Raw genomic sequence first — 17,571 nt, forward strand, 5'->3', positions numbered from 1 at the left:
AGATTTAGCTTGAACCATATCTGTTGGTCCTCTTTTTTGATCTTCTATTTCATTTGATAGTTGAACGTGGTTTTTGTTTTCAATAGTGGTTAGATGATTAAATAGGCTCATGTTATATAAAGTATTTTTGAGTTTAAACCTCAGCGGCACTAGTTTAATTAAGCACCATTAAATTCTTACTCTCTCTGAATGAAAAGAGTAGAAAAAAAAAATCTCACCTTTAGCTATACTATTCTTAATGCTTCTTTGAACGGGACCGGGGACCGCATCAGGTCGTCCATTAGGAAAGTCAGTAGGATAGGATTCGGACAACCCTGGAACAATTCGTACCCGACCCGTTTTTAACTAGCCTATGGCGTGATCGAGATATCATATAGCCCTCAAATGATGGGCATCTTTACCCGCATTTTTTAATCTCTCTCTCTCTCTCTCTCTCTCCTTCACCTCTTCTTCCTCCAGTAGGGTTCCGGTTGCTGCGATCTGGCCTCGCCGGGCTAGGGTTTATCGCTTCCAGGCCTTCTTCCTCTCAGATCCTCGCGATCTCCGGTGTGGTTTCGAGCTTATGAGGTACACCTTCGACTTCCTTCCCCCATTCCTTTAATCCACGGATTTCCTCCTCGCTATCTCCTTGCTTCCGTCTCTTCTTTCTCTTGAGTTTGGTCGGAAGTAGTGAAGGAGAACAAGAATACGCGGTGTAGCATTCGCTCTTTCTTTGTGTTTCTTTAATTAGCAATTCAGTGCTCCGAATTGTAGGTGATGTGTTTCTTTGATTTGGTAACTAGTGGAGTGAGGCGGTAGAACACTCTCCTGGTTGAATCTTGCAATCCTACTGTGTATATGCTTTAGTGAAAATATTTTTGAGTTTTACATGAAGGCCGAGGCGGATTTAGAAGCTAATTTTGATACCAATGCCGTGTTAAGTCTGCCATTCAGAAAGACGTACTATTTTGTGTACTTGATGATGTAATGCTACTGAGTGAGATCTCACTTGTTGGTACTGCTGTTTTACCTCTCGCCTTTCTTGTTTTGCTTTATGTATTGCTGAAAGGTTCAGCTGAAACATTAAGATTCAAGAGGTTCTCTCTTTGAAATGTTTGATTTTAGCATCTTCAGGCAGTATTATGGTGTTTTTGGTATGAACTTAGGATTTGGATCGATACCTATGGTCATAACAAGAGAAATCTCTATGCGATTTTTAGAGAATAGAATAGTTCAGGATGGTGGAATATCAGATTGGAAAGAAGAGGAATTCTAGACGTAACTTGTGAGATATATAATCAAATAATACCTGGAATAGCAAGATGCAAAATTCCAAAGTTTGTTTTTCTCTTTTGTCCTAAATGGATCATCTTGTCCATGGCTTCTTCTCCGTCATCATGACCTGACAATTGCTTGTCTAGATTCACTGTATAGTTTATTCAGAATTCAGCCAGGGAGGATTGAACAGTTTTGTGGTAAATCTGTGATGCGATCTCTAACAAGGCCAGACACCAAAAAAGATATCCATTTTAGAGATAATAACATCTTTCTAGAAAAAAAGAGTGACATGATTTAACCAAATTATGAGATTTGGCGAGATTGATATTCATTTATAATTTTCTTAGATAATGAATCAATGGTTTAAACCCATACATACTACCACCGTCAATCGCATGTTGTCACCACAAATTGTCGCTGAGCACAGATTGTTAGTGTCATGATTGTTCAATAAGAGCTCTACAGTAATTAAAATGGAAATACTAGATTTAGTACTTTTTAGACATCAAGTTTCCTTAAATAGATCATTTTTAGTTGGGTTAGAGTCCTATTATTGTAAGGATTGGATTTTTATTAATTGAGATTTGTTATCTAGAATTTGAAGGTTATAGATGTCCAAATATGGTTCCTAAGCTCCCATAAGTGACTGGTTCACATAGAAGAATAGGGAATGTGTCTAGGGATCCTAATACACTTAGGAACTCCTCCTAATCAAGTCTAACCCATTTCTTAGTCTGCCAGGTTCAGCAACTCAATTAGGTTGGTGCAGTCAATTCCCCATAAGGTTAACCCATTAACATATAATGTAAGTTAAAAGGTGGGCTCCCTTGTACATTAGTTGTTGCTCTTTTAGTTTTCTTCCTTATCATCTGTTAAAGCATCTTATCCATCTTTAACAGCTGCAATTCATATTTATTACAGTGTATATTGATATTTTAATCTTCCCAGATTCTCTAAATTTTTTAACATTTCCACGCACTTCCAATATCAGGTCCAAAATTAACTGAACTTAGATTACAAAGTAATTTCATGTAGGATAAATCATCTAGGTTTACATAATATTTGATTTCTCTCACATAGCCTGACTCTTTCCCTTTGACCAAATGGCTTCTCTTTTCTTTTCATGGCTATATTTGTTTGTTTTTTTTGGTTTTTTGCCATTGCTTTTTTCCTGCTTAATCACATGCTGTGCTTGTTGGAACTGTTCATTACTTGTTGTAGGACCTTTCTTACTATAATCTAGTTAGGGAGTGCTGGATTTCCTTGCCCAATACTCAAATTGCATCGTTCCTCTATGCCATGTCCCAAATTCTCTCTTTCCTCTCCAGAAATTTTTTTTGAAAACTCATAATTCTCACATGCACTCTTGCGACATGCATAATCAGTATTTTGAAAAGCGTCTATGACAGCCTCCTCGGTGAGGTGGATAACTAACCGCCTTGCATACGCAAATGCGACAGCAAAATAGTGTTTGGGCCGGATGGGTCGGTTTTAATTTATCAGGTAAATGAGTTAATGGGTTTGAGAACTAAACCTTTTTAAAGAAATCTTTTTCTTACCTTTCGAACGGGTCTTCCCTTTGCCAATGGCTTCCCCTCAACTCCAAGAGGGTATGATAGACATGGGGGTTTTGTTGAAGCTGTAGATTGCCTAAGTCGTGCTTGTTCTCCTTTTGTTCTTTTTCTAATTTCGGGAACCACCAATTCTCTTTCTTTTTCTTCTTCTCTTCTTTCTTTCTTAAAAAGTTTATATATGCTATATTAGTATATATAATTTATTTTATTTTTTATATATTAGAAATGCTAGATTGTCTTGACACCTACCTTTTGCTTTGGTGTTATGCAATGGGATGACCGCCCGCAATTTGCAACCATTTTTCAAATTTTTGTGCATAATTATGCGAACGCACATATATATTTGTTGTATGCATGCATGCAACCTGTGGAAATGGATGTGGCAAACTTGTAAGCCAATGGTAGCTCCATTTCATGCACTTATCTTCAGCTCATTAAGAGCAGGAAAGACAACATAAATCCAGAACCCTGCTTAGTCGTCCTTTGGATGGGATAGGGTCACACCTTCCATAGATACAGAGAATGATTTGTGAAGTTCACTGCTAACAAATTCCTTGCACAAGAAAGTTCAGAATGATCATTATATGATTGATTTATTGCCAAATGTGATCTAGAACTAGGTATTCTTAATAACATGAAAATTGCCAACCATAGATGCCTTCTATTTTCAATTGTTGCATTTATTGCCAATTTGTCGTAGTATTTTTTATCAAAACTAGATATGGTAATTGTTTTAGTATTATACTAATTGAGTTTGTTGATGTCTACTTACTGTAATTTTGTTTCCCTTGAATATCAGATGAAGATGACCTGCAGCTACATTATGTTGTAATGTAATGGATCCAGAGGGCAAGAAGTTTGGAAGAGGTGTAGTCCTGCATCCTCAGTTATTTTTAGTAACTCATTGTTTTTCTTTTGTTGAGCATGTTGAGTAGTTTGATTATCATTATATAAGAGAAGATGTGTGAAGATGAGTAGTAAATATTCATCCTAGTTTGTCAGATAGATTATGTAGAGGCATATTATGTTATGTAAACCATGGTTCCTAGTTTCGGCTGATCCCGAGTGGGATCGGCCGAAACGGATCGGGATCGGACATAGCCTATCCCGCCCTAGACAAGCATGGGTAAGAGAGAGAGAGAGAGAAAGAGATGGAGCAAGAGAGAGGGAAAGATGAAAAAGAGAGGGGGAGAAAGAGAGAGTTTGTGGGTTGCAACAGTAAGAGGGAGAGGGAAGAAGAGAGAGGGGGAAAAGAGGAGAGAGACGTGGAGAAAAAACAAAAATTAAAAAACTATATTAAAGAGGGAAAGAGGTGGTAGTTGGTGAGGGAGAGGGAGAGTTTTTTTAAGGGGAGAGAGTTAGTAGGAGAAAGTGTTAATTAGGGAGAGCATTTGATAAGAGAGAGTTAGTAAGAGAGAAAGAGTTTGATAAGAGAGAGTTAGTAAGAGAGAGAAAGAGTTTGATAAGAGAGAGAATTAGTGGGAGAGTAAGAACTATTTTTAATTAGTGTGGGAGAGAGAGTGTGTGAGTAGTAGAAAGGGGGAGAAATAGAAATTGAGAAAATAATGTTTATTTTTTAGTTTTTAAACTTTATATATAAATAATTTATATTTGTATCTTATTATTATTTGTCTAAAAAATTAAGAATTTTTCTATTTTTTAAAAATTATTTTAAAATATAGGCTGATACTGCCGACACCGCCGATACGGCCGATACGTATCGTTTTTTCAAACAGCCGATTCCGATTTCGATACTTAAAACCTTGATGTAAACAATTTTGTAATGCTACATATGAAAGTTGCCGATGTTTTTGAATATCTTGGTTGAGATCAAAGTTACATTTGTGGGTTGCCTATTTTTAGTCTTCTGGTTGCTGCAATATTTTATGCCTATATTTCATAATGATTTTATGTTGTCTTGCCCTGACTCAGCTCAGTGGATTCTAGCTATCGGTGCTGCTAACCTGCTTATGTATTTCTTGGTTTGATTTACAAAAGAAGATCATGATTTAGCTTTTGTCATTCTTAGACTAAATTGCAGAAATATCCATGTCTGCTTCACATTTTCAGTTTTTTCTTTTTTGGCAGCTTTGATTCCTAAATGCATCAATCTCTAAGTATTCATGGTGTTATTGGACGAATTGGAGTCATCTGGTTGACTCCTATTGGAGACTGCAAAAACTAAGGCAATATGTTGCTCATTTTAGTCTTGTAAACCATGTTGCAATACATCTTTATATTTAGTTGAATCAATTGGTTGTGGAGTCCTGAGTCCATAGTCATACTGCATTTGTAGAGTACTAGAGTTATTTCTACGCAGATTGAGTCCTTTTAGTGTTTCAAAGATTTTTTTTTTTTTTTGATACTTCGTTGATAGAAAGGCGTCCTATTAGTATATTATTTTTTAAGTCCTTTTAGTATATTCTTTTGTAAAGCTAATGATTAGTTTACACTGGGGTATTCCATGTTGATTCTTATCTACTGATTTTCCTTTCCCTTACTCCTTATCTTACCTCAATCTACTATTGTCCCACTAACTTCCTGCTGATCTATCTTAGCTCACAGACCTTGGTTTTCTCCTTTTGTCCCCACTGATTTGTTTTTTACTCCTAAGAAGGTTGGTTTTGTTTGAATTTGCAGGTCCTAGGGAGCTCACTGGTGCTGTTGACCTGATAAGTCATTATAAGCTGTCGACACACCATGATTTCTTTTGTAAAAGATCTCTGCCCGTGTCAATTTCGGACACACACTATCTTCACAATGTTGTTGGGGACACAGAAATTCGAAAAGGAGAAGGAATGGAGCTTGATCAACTCATCCAGAACACGCCGTATTTGAGAGAGACCACTGCTCACATACAGCCTTTTGATTTAGAAACCCTGGGACAAGCATTTCAGCTGCGAGAAACAGTACCCATAGATTTACCTTCTGTAAGTCTATCATTGCTATGCTTTTCTATGTAGCGTGTGCAATTACTGATCTTTAAAATACAGTCAGAGAGAGGAACACCTACTATATCTGGTAAATCAAAAGGAGAGTCCAAAGACAAAGAGAGGAAGCATAAAAAGCACAAGGATAGAGACAGGGAAAAGGACAAGGAACATAAGAAGCATAAACACCGTCACAAAGATCGAAGTAAAGATAAAGAGAAAGAGAAAAAGAAGGATAAAAGTGGGCATCATGATTCTGGTGGTGACCACTCGAAGAAACATCACGAGAAGGTCTCCCCGTCTCTTATTTAACCTTATGTTTTTGTATCTTATGCCTCTGAAATGGTTTGAATCATGTTTCTCATGCATCTCAATTCCATAAATTTCTGTCAGAAGAGGAAGCATGATGGTAATGAAGATTCAGCAGATGCTCACAAGCACAAGAAAAATAAGGTATGTTTTATAGTACCTTAAATGAATCTCTCTCTCCCTCTCTTGCTCTCACTCTCTGAATTCCTCTTTTGCATTTTTCTTTGATTGTTTTTGGTTCTCTTTTCTTCTTCTTTTTTTCTTTTGGAGAAAAGTTTTGGGTTCTCAGTATACCATTGTTTGTACAGCATAAGAGTTCCAAGGTTGATGAAGTGGGAGGATAAGGGTTAGAAGTTGAAAAGGTTGATACATTTGTATGTCTTGTCTTATTGTCGGCTCATTACTCATGTTGTGAGGATTACTTTGAAGATTCCTATTTTGGTACCAAACTGTAGTCAGGTATATGATCTTTCAAATTTCTCCATGATCTCTATATTCATTTTTGTTGTTAACGGAATATGCATTTTCTTTTATCTGGTTGAAAATATTGCTTTGGTTTCTTGTGTAAATTCAAATTATATATAACTTTTAGAGGTTTGAAATGAACTGAAACCCTCAAGACAGCTCTAATTGAGAAGTGCTTGTTATCCGAACTCTTGTGTAATCCCTGAGAATGCTAATAGAGAATATCGGATTCATTAGTTATATGATTTCTCTGTATTATGTTTGTTGTTACACTTAAATTTGATCTCCTATATTTTGAATGTGAGGGTGCTACTAAGTGTGCCTACAAGGCTTTTGCATCCATAATCATTGGTTTGAGTTTATGGAAGTAGGGAACAACCTTTGTAATAATGATCAGTGAGGATAGGGTTACATATATTTTGCTCTTCCCAAGCCTCCATTGGTGAGAATCTCGTTACTAGGACACCCTGTTTTGTCTTTCTTGAATGTCCCAACTTTGCTTTTTTCTTTATATTCTGCATCATCTAAATAGCTCTTATGAGCATGCTGTTATGTAGAGATGATATTTTTGGAAGTCATCATTGAATTAAGTTAAGTTTTTCCTCATTAATGAAACTAATCATTGTAGTACTTGTGTAAAATGTTGTCCTCTGTTTCTATTCTTTTAAGTACAGTTTTGATTAGTTGTACCATGTTGGCTGATTGATATCCCAACTTAGTTGAAAGTCTGAACGGACCCACTGTTTTGTCAGTTGTCATTTGTTGAGCTAGCTCTAAGGAAAAAGAAAGAGAACACATGAGTCTGATAGAAACTCATAATTAGCCATTTAACCTTTTCCTTTGAAAACATTTGTTCCTCTCTTACACAAATTGATTGGTACACGTCTTTCATGAACCACATAATTTCTCCTCTGAAATGAAGAGTTTTTCGTGTCACCAATCATTTTGACTGTCTAATATATATGTGAAAAATGAAAAAATCTACACATCCTCTTTTCTGACATTGTTGCGAACAATAAAAGGATGTGTGGATATATTATTCTTTTTGTATGCTGCTGCTATTTGTGATGTTTCTGTTCTGACCCTTGAATTCTTTACTGGCTGGAGTCATTGTCCTTGGGTCATCTTTTACCTTCATACTTCAGATAACATAACTGGCACTGCAAAGTCATTTTGTAGCAATCTCAAAGAATTATCTGACCTATATTTGTATTTGATTGATGCAGGTTTTATGTGGTAGGGTAACCATTGAGGCAATTTGAGAGTAAAAATACTCTTTGCCAAGAATTTTGTTATACGGACATTATCAGACTTGCCGACATTGATTTTGGACCACTATTAACTGTGCGTATGGAAACTAATTGGCTCTACTGTGCAGATTCGGCTCATTCTATACTGACCTGGTGTTAGAAATCTTAGTTGTAAAATAGATTGTAACTAGGACCCTGTTAATCTGTTCTTTCTAGGTCAGGTGCTGATTGCAGAAAAAAAGAAATCCAACTTGTGCTTGAATTAGTTGTGAAATTACTCAATGTACTTGTGAATAGAGCAAGTAGAAGGGAGGTGGGTTCAGCCATCCCTATTGTTTGATGGCTTTTAGAGAAACAGCAGCTTTGGGACGACGTTGCAGCCAGGCAAATTCTTACCTGACATGCACATGATGTAAAATATTCAAGGTTCTGAGTATATTCTAATCGTATAACATGACGTCCCTTGTGTCTTGGTGGCAAGTAGTAAGGTTGGCTATTTCCTTTTTTCTTTCCTTTTCTACTTGTTCCACAGGAGAAACTTTATGGTGAATGATTCGAGTAGATGACTACCTTTATTTGTATCACTGGAAGGGAAACGATTGGTTTGCACATGTACAGTGTGGGAGAGCAACTTGCATTTGGTCAGTATTGGTTTCTTGTTTCTAGCTTTTGGTTATAATTGTTTCAGCTCTTAAATTTTGGACTTTGATCTATTCCGAGTGCGCTTATATAGTGCAAAAAAGAAACATTGCTTATTATGTAAGCCAATTATGGGCTGCTAAATGCCTCTGCTGGGACTGCAGACAATCCACTCCCTATCATGTTGACATTGTGGTTCCTCTGGGCTCTCATTTTATAAGTTTTGGTTATAATTACTTTTGCTAACATACTCAAGCTAGGTGGTATTTGTTTCAGTTCCTTCTTTTCCCAACTCCTTTTGTACGTGTATCCCTTTATTGCTTGCTACTCAGGTAGGGATGAAAACGGATCCAATACGGATCGGATAGTATTCAATCCATATTCGAATCCGCATTTTTAATTCAGATTCAGATACGGATATTGGATGGATAGCAAATTTAAAATCATATCCTAACTAAACGGATACAGATAATTTTTTGATCAAGGATCGGATCTTAAACAGATATTGATTAAATTTTAAAATAATTATAATATTTTATTTAAATATAGTTAATACAAAATTATTATGAGTTTTATAATAAATAATTTTTTTGTATATCAAATATATAAAATTAGAGAAATTAATCTCTATAAATAATATATAACATATTATTAGTAATAATATTAATACTTACTATTTAAATAAGTAAATTAAAAACTGTAAATCATTTAAAAAAATATGCGGATAAATAGATATTCGATATCCGTATCCGAATCCAAAAAATATATCCAACCCGTATTTGAATCCGTATTCGAATTTTTTTAAAAAATTCTATCTATATCTGAATCGGATAAAAAAATTTTATCCAAATTCGATCCGACTAGAGTCGGGTTGGGTTGGGTTGGAGTTAGTTTTCACCCCTGTACTCAGGTCTATTCTTGTATAGGAAAAGGGTAATGAAAACCCGCCTTCTTTTCACATTCCTCCTGCAAATTCTTTGTCGTCCTAATTTGGTGTGTTGTACTCTGAATTCGACTGATGACTTGCCCAGTGTCTGCTATGTTCCGTTGAATCGTTATCATCATATTGTGGTCAAAGTTTTGACTAGAGACAAAGTCAAGTTAATTTTAATATGTGAAGCATGTTAATCTATACGTATTTTTTTTTCTCGTAACGCTTTTAAGAGCATACCGGATATAAGTTGGCATTTGGGTTTTGAATTAATTGGGGGTATATGCTAATAAATTAATGATGTGAAGTTGCAGTTGCCGAAGTGTTTTCTGAAAGATTCAGTGTTATTTCTTTTATCTTGGATGGATGAAATCCCACGACACGGGAAACTGGAAATAATCTTAGAACAAGCACACGAGTATCTCAAATTATATGCGTGCCAATCTGGTAATAGGCAGATGAAGATTAATCTACAACGCTATGTTACGCGGTTAGATCATGTTTACATTTTATAAATTGGAAGGGTTAACTATGGTAAGTGCTAAATTTTAAATCACGTCCTGAACGTTTATTTATATTATTTTATCCCCCTGTAGTTTAGATTAACATAAAATTATTATTATTATTTCTATCCAAACTTAGCAGAGACTGTAAAATATTTATCCAAACATAAAGGAGAAGTGCTGGCTTGGCTGGTTGGAACTTGGAACGCCCATCAGACGTTCGCGTATTAAATACTCCAGAAGAAAAGATTGGAGACTTTGATACATTGGGGCGTATCTAATGGTCCAAGCAAACCTACCCTCAGGCCCATATCTAAGTCCGTAGTAGGTGTACACACTTACCGTACAACTCTCTCTTACGGTCAAACCGTATCTCACGTGGCCTTTTTTTCTCAACTATTTTTATTTATTTGCTTATTTATTTGTTTATTTGAGAAGATGTCCCTGGATTGAGCCAACTACTCCTTTAAAAACAAACAACTTCATATACAACTTGTCTCATCTGTCATTCAAAGTTACGTATCTACCCTCTCGACGTCTAAAACTCTACCAACCCACTGGCCACTGGTTGTCGAAGGACAATTCCACACGGGCTTTTAAGTACTTTTGCCACGGCTCGCCAATAAAATCCTTCCTGACCTTCTTGCCATGTTGGCCTGTCACTAGGTCAAAGTCTCCAAAGCTTTCCTTTTAAATTTTCCAGTCTAACATTCACACGTTTTTGAACAAGAAAACAATTAGCAACTTATTTGTATTCGTATATTTAATCCTCCGCTTCCTTCGAACTAAACCACATTCGGCTTACATCCTTCATCAATAATGGCTTTAGCATCCACTTCGAGCCTCCACCACCTCCCTCTCCCCTCATGCAAGAAGAATACCCTCCTCACCCCGCACGCATCTCAACTCAACGAATCCACCACCGTAGTCCACCCACCTCTCCATCAACACCGTTCAAGCTCCTCCGTCAACCTCCCAACTCCCCTCTCCAACCTCCTCCACCTCAATCCCAATCCCAATCCCAACCCCAAACCCACCACCACCAACGACCCCCATAATTTCCCCAACCTTTCCACCGCCACCACCCCCACGTACTCCCCCAGAGAAGACATCTCCTTCCTCTGCCCCCAACTCCACGGCTTCTCCGACTGGTCTCCCCTCCTCGACCCCCTCAACCCCCACCTCCGCCGCGAGATCTTAAAGTACGGCGAGTTCTCCCAGGCCACCTACGACGCGTTCGATTTCAATCCCTTCTCGCCTTACTGCGGCAGCTGCCTCTACGGTCGTAATAAATTCGTAGACAAGCTAGGCCTCGCTCGCCATGGCTACGGGGTGACCAAGTACTTGTACGCCATGTCGCACGTCGAGCTGCCCTTGTGGCTTGAGAGGTCCTTCCATGGCGAGGCGTGGAGCAAGGACTCCAATTGGATGGGCTACGTCGCGGTGAGCGGCGACGAGGAGTCGCGCCGAATCGGCTGCCGGGATGTCGTCGTCGCGTGGCGCGGCACCGTGGCCACGGCGGAGTGGCTGGAGGATTTGCAGGGGAGGTTAGAGCTTCTTGGGCCGGAGCATGGCGATGCTAAGGTTGAGCATGGCTTTCATAGCATCTATACCTCCAAGAGTGAGGCTACCAGGTAAATTCATGATTCACTTACCTTAAATGATCCATCTCCCTACTTAATTTTAACATTTCTTTACAGATTTCTACTACATATAAAATGTTACTATTTCTTGAACTAATGACATATCAATATATATATATATACATATATATTAGTAAGATTAAGATGTGAAGTTGAATGCTAATTTTAATTTCTTATATCCTAACAGATACAATAAGTTGAGCGCATCAGAACAGGTCATGGCCGAGATCCAGCGGTTGGTCACTCACTACCGCCAAAAGGGAGAGAAGGTGAGCCTAACTATCACCGGCCACAGCCTCGGCGGCGCCCTCGCGTTGCTCAACGCCTACGAAGCCGCCTCGTCGATCCCAGACCTCCCGGTGAGCGTGATCTCCTTCGGCGCCCCGCGGGTGGGCAACGAGGCCTTTGCTGAGAAGCTAAAGGAAGCGAGGGTAAAGCCTCTACGTATTGTGGTGAAACAAGACGTCGTCCCTAAACTGCCCGGAATTCTATTCAACGAAGGGATCAAGAAGCTGGAGAGCCTGACAGGAACCCTAGAGTGGATCTACACCCACGTCGGACTCGAACTCGGGCTCGATGTGAAGTCGTCGCCGTATCTGAAGAAGAACGGATTGGATATCCCCGGATATCATAGCCTAGAGACGTACTTACACTTGGTGGATGGATATCTCAGCTCGGATAAGGAATTCCGGGGTAACGCCAAGAGGGACGTGGCGTTGGTGAATAAGGCTACAGGAATGCTGAGAGATGAATTGAGAATACCAGCTTGTTGGTCTCAGCAGGCGAATAGGGGAATGGTGTGCAATTCGTATGGGAGATGGGAGATGCCTAAGAGAGAGCAAGAGGATATACCATCACCTCTAGGTGGGAGCTCGGGTGGAATTGGCCAAGTAATTTTTGAGAGATGATTAATTTGATCATCATATTGTACTTATCATGGATTAATATTCTTTTATAGAATTGAAGGACGGATGATAAATATGAACTAGTACTTATCTTGACTCAATAACTAGTTGAAATAAGTTTTTTTTTTTGTTTGTTTGTTTTGAATAAATACTAGTTGAAGTAAGATACCTTTAGAAGTTACCAATAATTAACCAACCCTTCTCCCTCCTCGTCCTAGCCAATAATACCCCCTGCCTGGGTATTGGGCATGAACTATATTATTCATAATATAGCTCGGCCTGAGCCCGACCCATCCGGAAGTGGCTCCGAGCTCACCACGAGTTAGGCCTAAGCTCGAAGTCCCTGCCAATGGTCATTTATAGGCAACAGTAAGACTTATTCATCTTGACCTATAGCAGAAGCGTCAAGATGGTTAATCAAACTCGTGCAATGTTTATATTTCAAAAGGTAGAAGATTTTTTAGAGTTTTTGAGGAAAAACTCTAGGTACCCTTGTTTGTCAATATAAATAATTAGATACTATTATTATTTTTATATTAATTATATATTTTTTTTTACTTAAATAGATATTTTTTGGACATTGATAATGATAGGAATATGAGAATTTTTTTTTACAATATTTTACCCCCTCGTCCTATGATTAATTAATCTATGAATAATTAACTCACTTTTTTTTTTCTTCTAGAGATTAAACTAACTTTAGCTGGGCCTATCCTCCCGAAAGGGTCAAGACTTACACTCAACAACTAACCCCTTAATTCTCTATGGGCATCTGACCTCGTCCTTCAGATTACAGATCAACTCGAGTAAGTAAGTCAACACCTCATTGCTGTTATGACCCACAACAATTGAGAGGCTCAGTCTAAGGACACAATCATCAACCATCAATAAAGATTCAAATCCTTGACACTAAGGACTCATCCGTTGCTTTGAGAATGGCCCCGGCTCCTCTTTGTTGATCACTTACGAAATAGGTACTATCAGTATTGACATTTACCCAGCCAAAAGTAAGTTGCACCTATTGTATCCCTCGGATCACATCTAGTCTACTCCTCGCTTTCCTTTGCTTGGCATAATCCTTCGCTAGTTGAACCAAACAATGATTATTGCTCTCCGGTGATCCTCAACACCTCTAAACACCTTGGTGTTGCATTGCTTTCATGCCAACCACAAAGTAGACACCATGAGTGCCAAGCAAGCCTTATTCTCTTTAGGGTCTTCACTCCACACCATGGTGATCCAGTCCATGGTAGACTTATTCGACCAATCAACACCCAACCTTGGCTACAAGCTAGCTACTCCGTGACCTCCTTCACATATCTACATGCAAAAGAAGATGCTCGATGCTTTCCCTATGGATACCACATAGGGCATAGTTTTCGTCCAACCCCTTGGATGGAATACATATGGGCCCAAGTTGGAAGTCTACCACAAGGGAGTTTCTAAGTGAATAATCTCACCCTCAAGTTGCCACCAACAGCCACCACAAGGTCTTCCACCCCACCCATCTTTCCTAATGAGGTGGTAGGAGGAAGGCATACATGGATTTGGCATTCGACTCCCCAGCTATATCTAACAACCAAATCCAATTATCTTGCCCGACCGCCGCCGCTAGCATAGTAACATTGATTTTGAAAGCCTACTCCAGACCTGCATCAGCAACTAGTCGTTCTCCCATCCCCAACTAGGTCACGGCACCCCATCCTAAGGGAAATCTTTGTGGAGGCTAGAGCTCTCCAAACCCAAGACGCCATTGTAGAATGAATGGGTCCCCATGGGTTGAGTTCGCCGTATTTTGTTCTCAGGATCTTCACCCAGGGGCAGTCGTCGTCACACGGTTAAACTACTTCTTCAAAATAATCATACTACTAAACCATTAATCGAATTGAACCGTTGAACTAAATCAATAATTATTTAATATTTAAATTAATATTATGATATTCTTAGTTATAGAAACGGTAGCTATCAACTTTAGTAAAGTTGGTTAGCGTCGCACTCAAGAATTATCAAAATGAATAGGAAAAAATGAAAAGATTGATTGAATCGACGAGATGCATGTCGTGGCTAGAGGCAAGTCGCATCGGGGGTCATTCTGAGGTTAGAGAAAGAGGGAGCAGCAATGTGGAGTAGCCCATAAAGGTTAGTCCGCATTCGCACGCAAACTATGCACTAGCCAATCTCCCACATGTGACCACTTTGATTGGACCATTCGATAAAATAAAAATCCACGTATACCGACCAACTTTGGTAAGGTGGAGCCTAAGGCCTGATGACACGTAGAATAACTCTAATTCTAGAAAGAAAGAAAAAAAAATTAATACGGCAAAAAAAAAAAAAAGCTAACAATAATATAAGTTATTTTATTTTTTAGTCTAATACAAGTATAAAAAATAATAATTATACTAAATAAGATATAAAGTTAGTATTAAAATAATAAAGAGTAATTAATTTGTATTGAAATTTGATTTAAAATTATTAGTAATTAGATATTGTCTAGAGACATAATTCTAATTTTGAATAAAAATTATATGGAATAAAAGAAGAGAGAATAATGAATTAGTAAAGCAAAAAAATTAAGTTATTTTTCAATTACTACACCAGAATAATAGAACTCATTTTAAAATAAGTTATTTACAACCTACGAATGAATAAGAGAATTAAGTAATTATTGTGAAGAAAATTACTTGATCACACTGCATAGGTTAAAAAAGTAGCAGCAATGGCTTATACTCGTGGTTAAATATAGATAAGATTAAGTGTCCCTATATTTAGAAAATATAAGAAGAGTTGGACATTTTGTCTAATCTTATGTCTAGTCTTAGGGCCCAGGAAGACAATAAAAACAACCCACATGCTGCACCCGGCCCACTCAGTGGCTTTGGCTTTGGCTGGCCCAGGAATTAGCTACTAATTACTCCTCATTTAGCTTCAATTAATTTGGATAAAGTAGTAGAGGTCTTCAAGAAGTCAATGTCACTATATTTACATCCTAACCCTTAATTAATTAATTAATTAATTAAACTCGACTCTATCTACTTCAGATAGAACAAAAGGAACACGTGGCAGACAAGCATTTCTGGCGCTCCTTGCGTTTGGAGTACGTGCTCCTGTTCGGTGGGCAGGGGATCACGTGGCCCCAAGCCCACGTCACATGTCTCTGAGGAAGCCAGGGGCAAAACGGGGAAGAGCTAAAAGTACTCGAACCGGAGCGGCTTCTCCCTCTCCTTGCACGAACCGGACCGGGAGATTAGCCCAGGGACGAAGGGCGGCCGGCACGTGCGAAGGAGCGCAAAGTTCACCCCCTTGAAGAACGCATGCCCCTTGACGTCAGCGGCGCCGCGCGTCGACCCGAGCCGGCGGTTCGGGTCCTTGGCGAGCAAACCGGCTATCAGATCCCTCAGATCCGAGCCGGCTGGGTCGGAGCACGTGGGAAACACGAGCGGCCTCTTCACGATATTGCGCAGGGTGGCCTCGTTGGTGGGGCCCACGAAGGGGGTGCGCCCGTACACCATCTCGTATAGGAATACCCCGTACGCCCACCAGTCGACAGCGTTGCCGTGGGCCCTACCGGAGGCCACCTCCGGCGCCACGTACTCGTGGGTCCCCACGAACGAGCCCGACCTGGCTCCGACCGGCTCTGCCACGAACCGCGCGGTCCGGCTCTTCCGGGCCCGGAACAGGCGGTGGTCCGGGAGGCACGTGGGTGAGGCGGCGAGGTCAACTTGCTCGAGGGTCGGGGACGACGTGGACTCGAGGGAGAGGTCGAAGTCAGAGAGCATGATGTGGCCGTCGGATCTGATCAAGATGTTTTCCGGCTTCAGGTCTCGGTACACGATCCCGAGCAGGTGGAGGTACTCCAAGGCGAGTAGTACCTCCGCCGCGTAAAACCTGGATGTTAGAATTGGAAAAGAAATTTTAGAGGGAGTAAACCAATAATAATTAAATTATATATATTTTTAAAACACCCTATAGCTAAGAATAAAATAAATAATTAAAATTACCTAGCGGAAGAGATAGAGAAGCGGAGTCCAGGCTGTCGATGGCGAAGGGAGTGGAGATCCCCACCGCTACAATACTCCATCACTACGCAAGAGTAATGCGGCGAGGCGTCGAAGTCCGCATAAAGAGTCGGGAGGAACGGGTGATCGAGAACCCTAAGTATCCGCTTCTCCGCCGCCGCCCTCCCCAGCTTATTCTTCTCCGCCAACACCACCTTGTCCACCACCTTCATCGCGTACAAGCACCGCGGCTCCCCGCGCACGTGGCAGAGGTACACGGTCCCGATGTCCCCGCTCCCGATCCGACGGACCAGATTGAAGTCCCTCGGCCCCATGATTGCCGGGAGGCGCGATCTGATCGCTGCCCAGGCCGGGTCGGAGCACCGGTGGTGAGGCTTCCCCGGCGGCGGCCTCGGCGAGCAGCACGTGTCTTCGAGGGAGAGGAGGCTGGAGCTGGAGCTCTGGCTCGAGGTGAGGGTCTCGGATCCGGTCTCCAAGTCCGAATCCTGGGGGAACTCTAGCATCTTCGGATCCAAATATAAACACCACCACCGATTCGATTCACTGCTTCTCTATTAGGATCCTTTGAAATGGCATCGGAGAGGAGCTGAGCTCTAAAACTTTCTTCTCCTCGCTCCGTTTTGGTGGAGAAAGGGAGAGAGGACGGTTGGGCATTTATACCAGCGGCGAATCGAGGTATTTACCAATATTGTAATATTTGTTTCTTTTCGAGAAATTTGTAAGTAACACCCTACGCCTACGCTTGTGCGAATGGTCGTGAGTTTTGACCGCAAAATTAGGCGACTGTAGGGTGTTTTACGCAAAATTTGCCGCCCCTTTAGTTTTCCTAAAGGAGGGAGCGAACCCAGGTGAGTGGTAGGACTGTAAAAAAGTGCAAAAGAGAGAGCCATGTACAAAAGCAACCCAGGTGAAGACGACGTATGCATGCAAAAAGTTGCTGCTGGAATCGTCAGCATAAGGTTAATTTTGGGATTTGGTCCGCAAAGTGGATGAGACTACCGGAGCTTGATTGCTAATGAATTGGGTGGAATCACATGGAAATCGCTTGGGATGCTTCACATCTTCCTGCACAATGCTGCCTCCTATTGACTGCAAATTCCATGTGGTATAAAGTTAGAATTTCTTTAACTATGCTTACTTATTTTA

At 40.1% G+C, this 17,571-nt stretch overlaps 3 protein-coding genes across 4 annotated transcripts; 2 read left to right on the plus strand and 1 right to left on the minus strand.

The window, feature by feature from the left end:
* Positions 1-396: 396 nt before the first annotated feature.
* LOC140763989 (mediator of RNA polymerase II transcription subunit 19a) lies at positions 397-8,242 on the plus strand. 2 transcript variants are annotated; one of them, XM_073102390.1, is made up of 7 exons: positions 400-567; positions 3,631-3,698; positions 5,472-5,761; positions 5,825-6,052; positions 6,155-6,214; positions 6,379-6,529; positions 7,762-8,242. In XM_073102390.1, exons 2-6 carry the CDS (start codon positions 3,668-3,670, stop codon positions 6,412-6,414), a joined length of 645 nt encoding a protein of 214 aa, XP_072958491.1. In that variant the 5' UTR covers positions 400-567; positions 3,631-3,667; the 3' UTR covers positions 6,415-6,529; positions 7,762-8,242. The 2 variants fall into 2 exon arrangements, with proteins under 2 accessions (XP_072958492.1, XP_072958491.1); XM_073102391.1 differs by lacking the exon at positions 6,379-6,529 and having other exon boundaries at positions 397-567.
* A 2,396-nt stretch (positions 8,243-10,638) lies between these two features.
* Positions 10,639-12,492, plus strand: LOC140764022 (phospholipase A1-Igamma1, chloroplastic). The gene is made up of 2 exons (XM_073102443.1): positions 10,639-11,492; positions 11,689-12,492. Exons 1-2 carry the CDS (start codon positions 10,678-10,680, stop codon positions 12,407-12,409), a joined length of 1,536 nt encoding a protein of 511 aa, XP_072958544.1. The 5' UTR covers positions 10,639-10,677; the 3' UTR covers positions 12,410-12,492.
* A 2,850-nt stretch (positions 12,493-15,342) lies between these two features.
* Positions 15,343-17,101, minus strand: LOC140762832 (protein kinase PINOID-like). Its single transcript, XM_073100788.1, has 2 exons — positions 16,408-17,101; positions 15,343-16,294 (listed from the first exon to the last, which is right to left on the minus strand). The coding sequence occupies exons 1-2, from the start codon at positions 16,926-16,928 to the stop codon at positions 15,595-15,597; spliced, it is 1,221 nt and encodes a 406-aa protein (XP_072956889.1). The 5' UTR covers positions 16,929-17,101; the 3' UTR covers positions 15,343-15,594.
* Between the last annotated feature and the right edge of the window lie 470 nt (positions 17,102-17,571).

This window comes from Typha angustifolia, chromosome 7 (assembly GCF_048772165.1).
Source record: "Typha angustifolia cultivar Huaian chromosome 7, ASM4877216v1, whole genome shotgun sequence".
NCBI lineage: Eukaryota > Viridiplantae > Streptophyta > Magnoliopsida > Poales > Typhaceae > Typha > Typha angustifolia.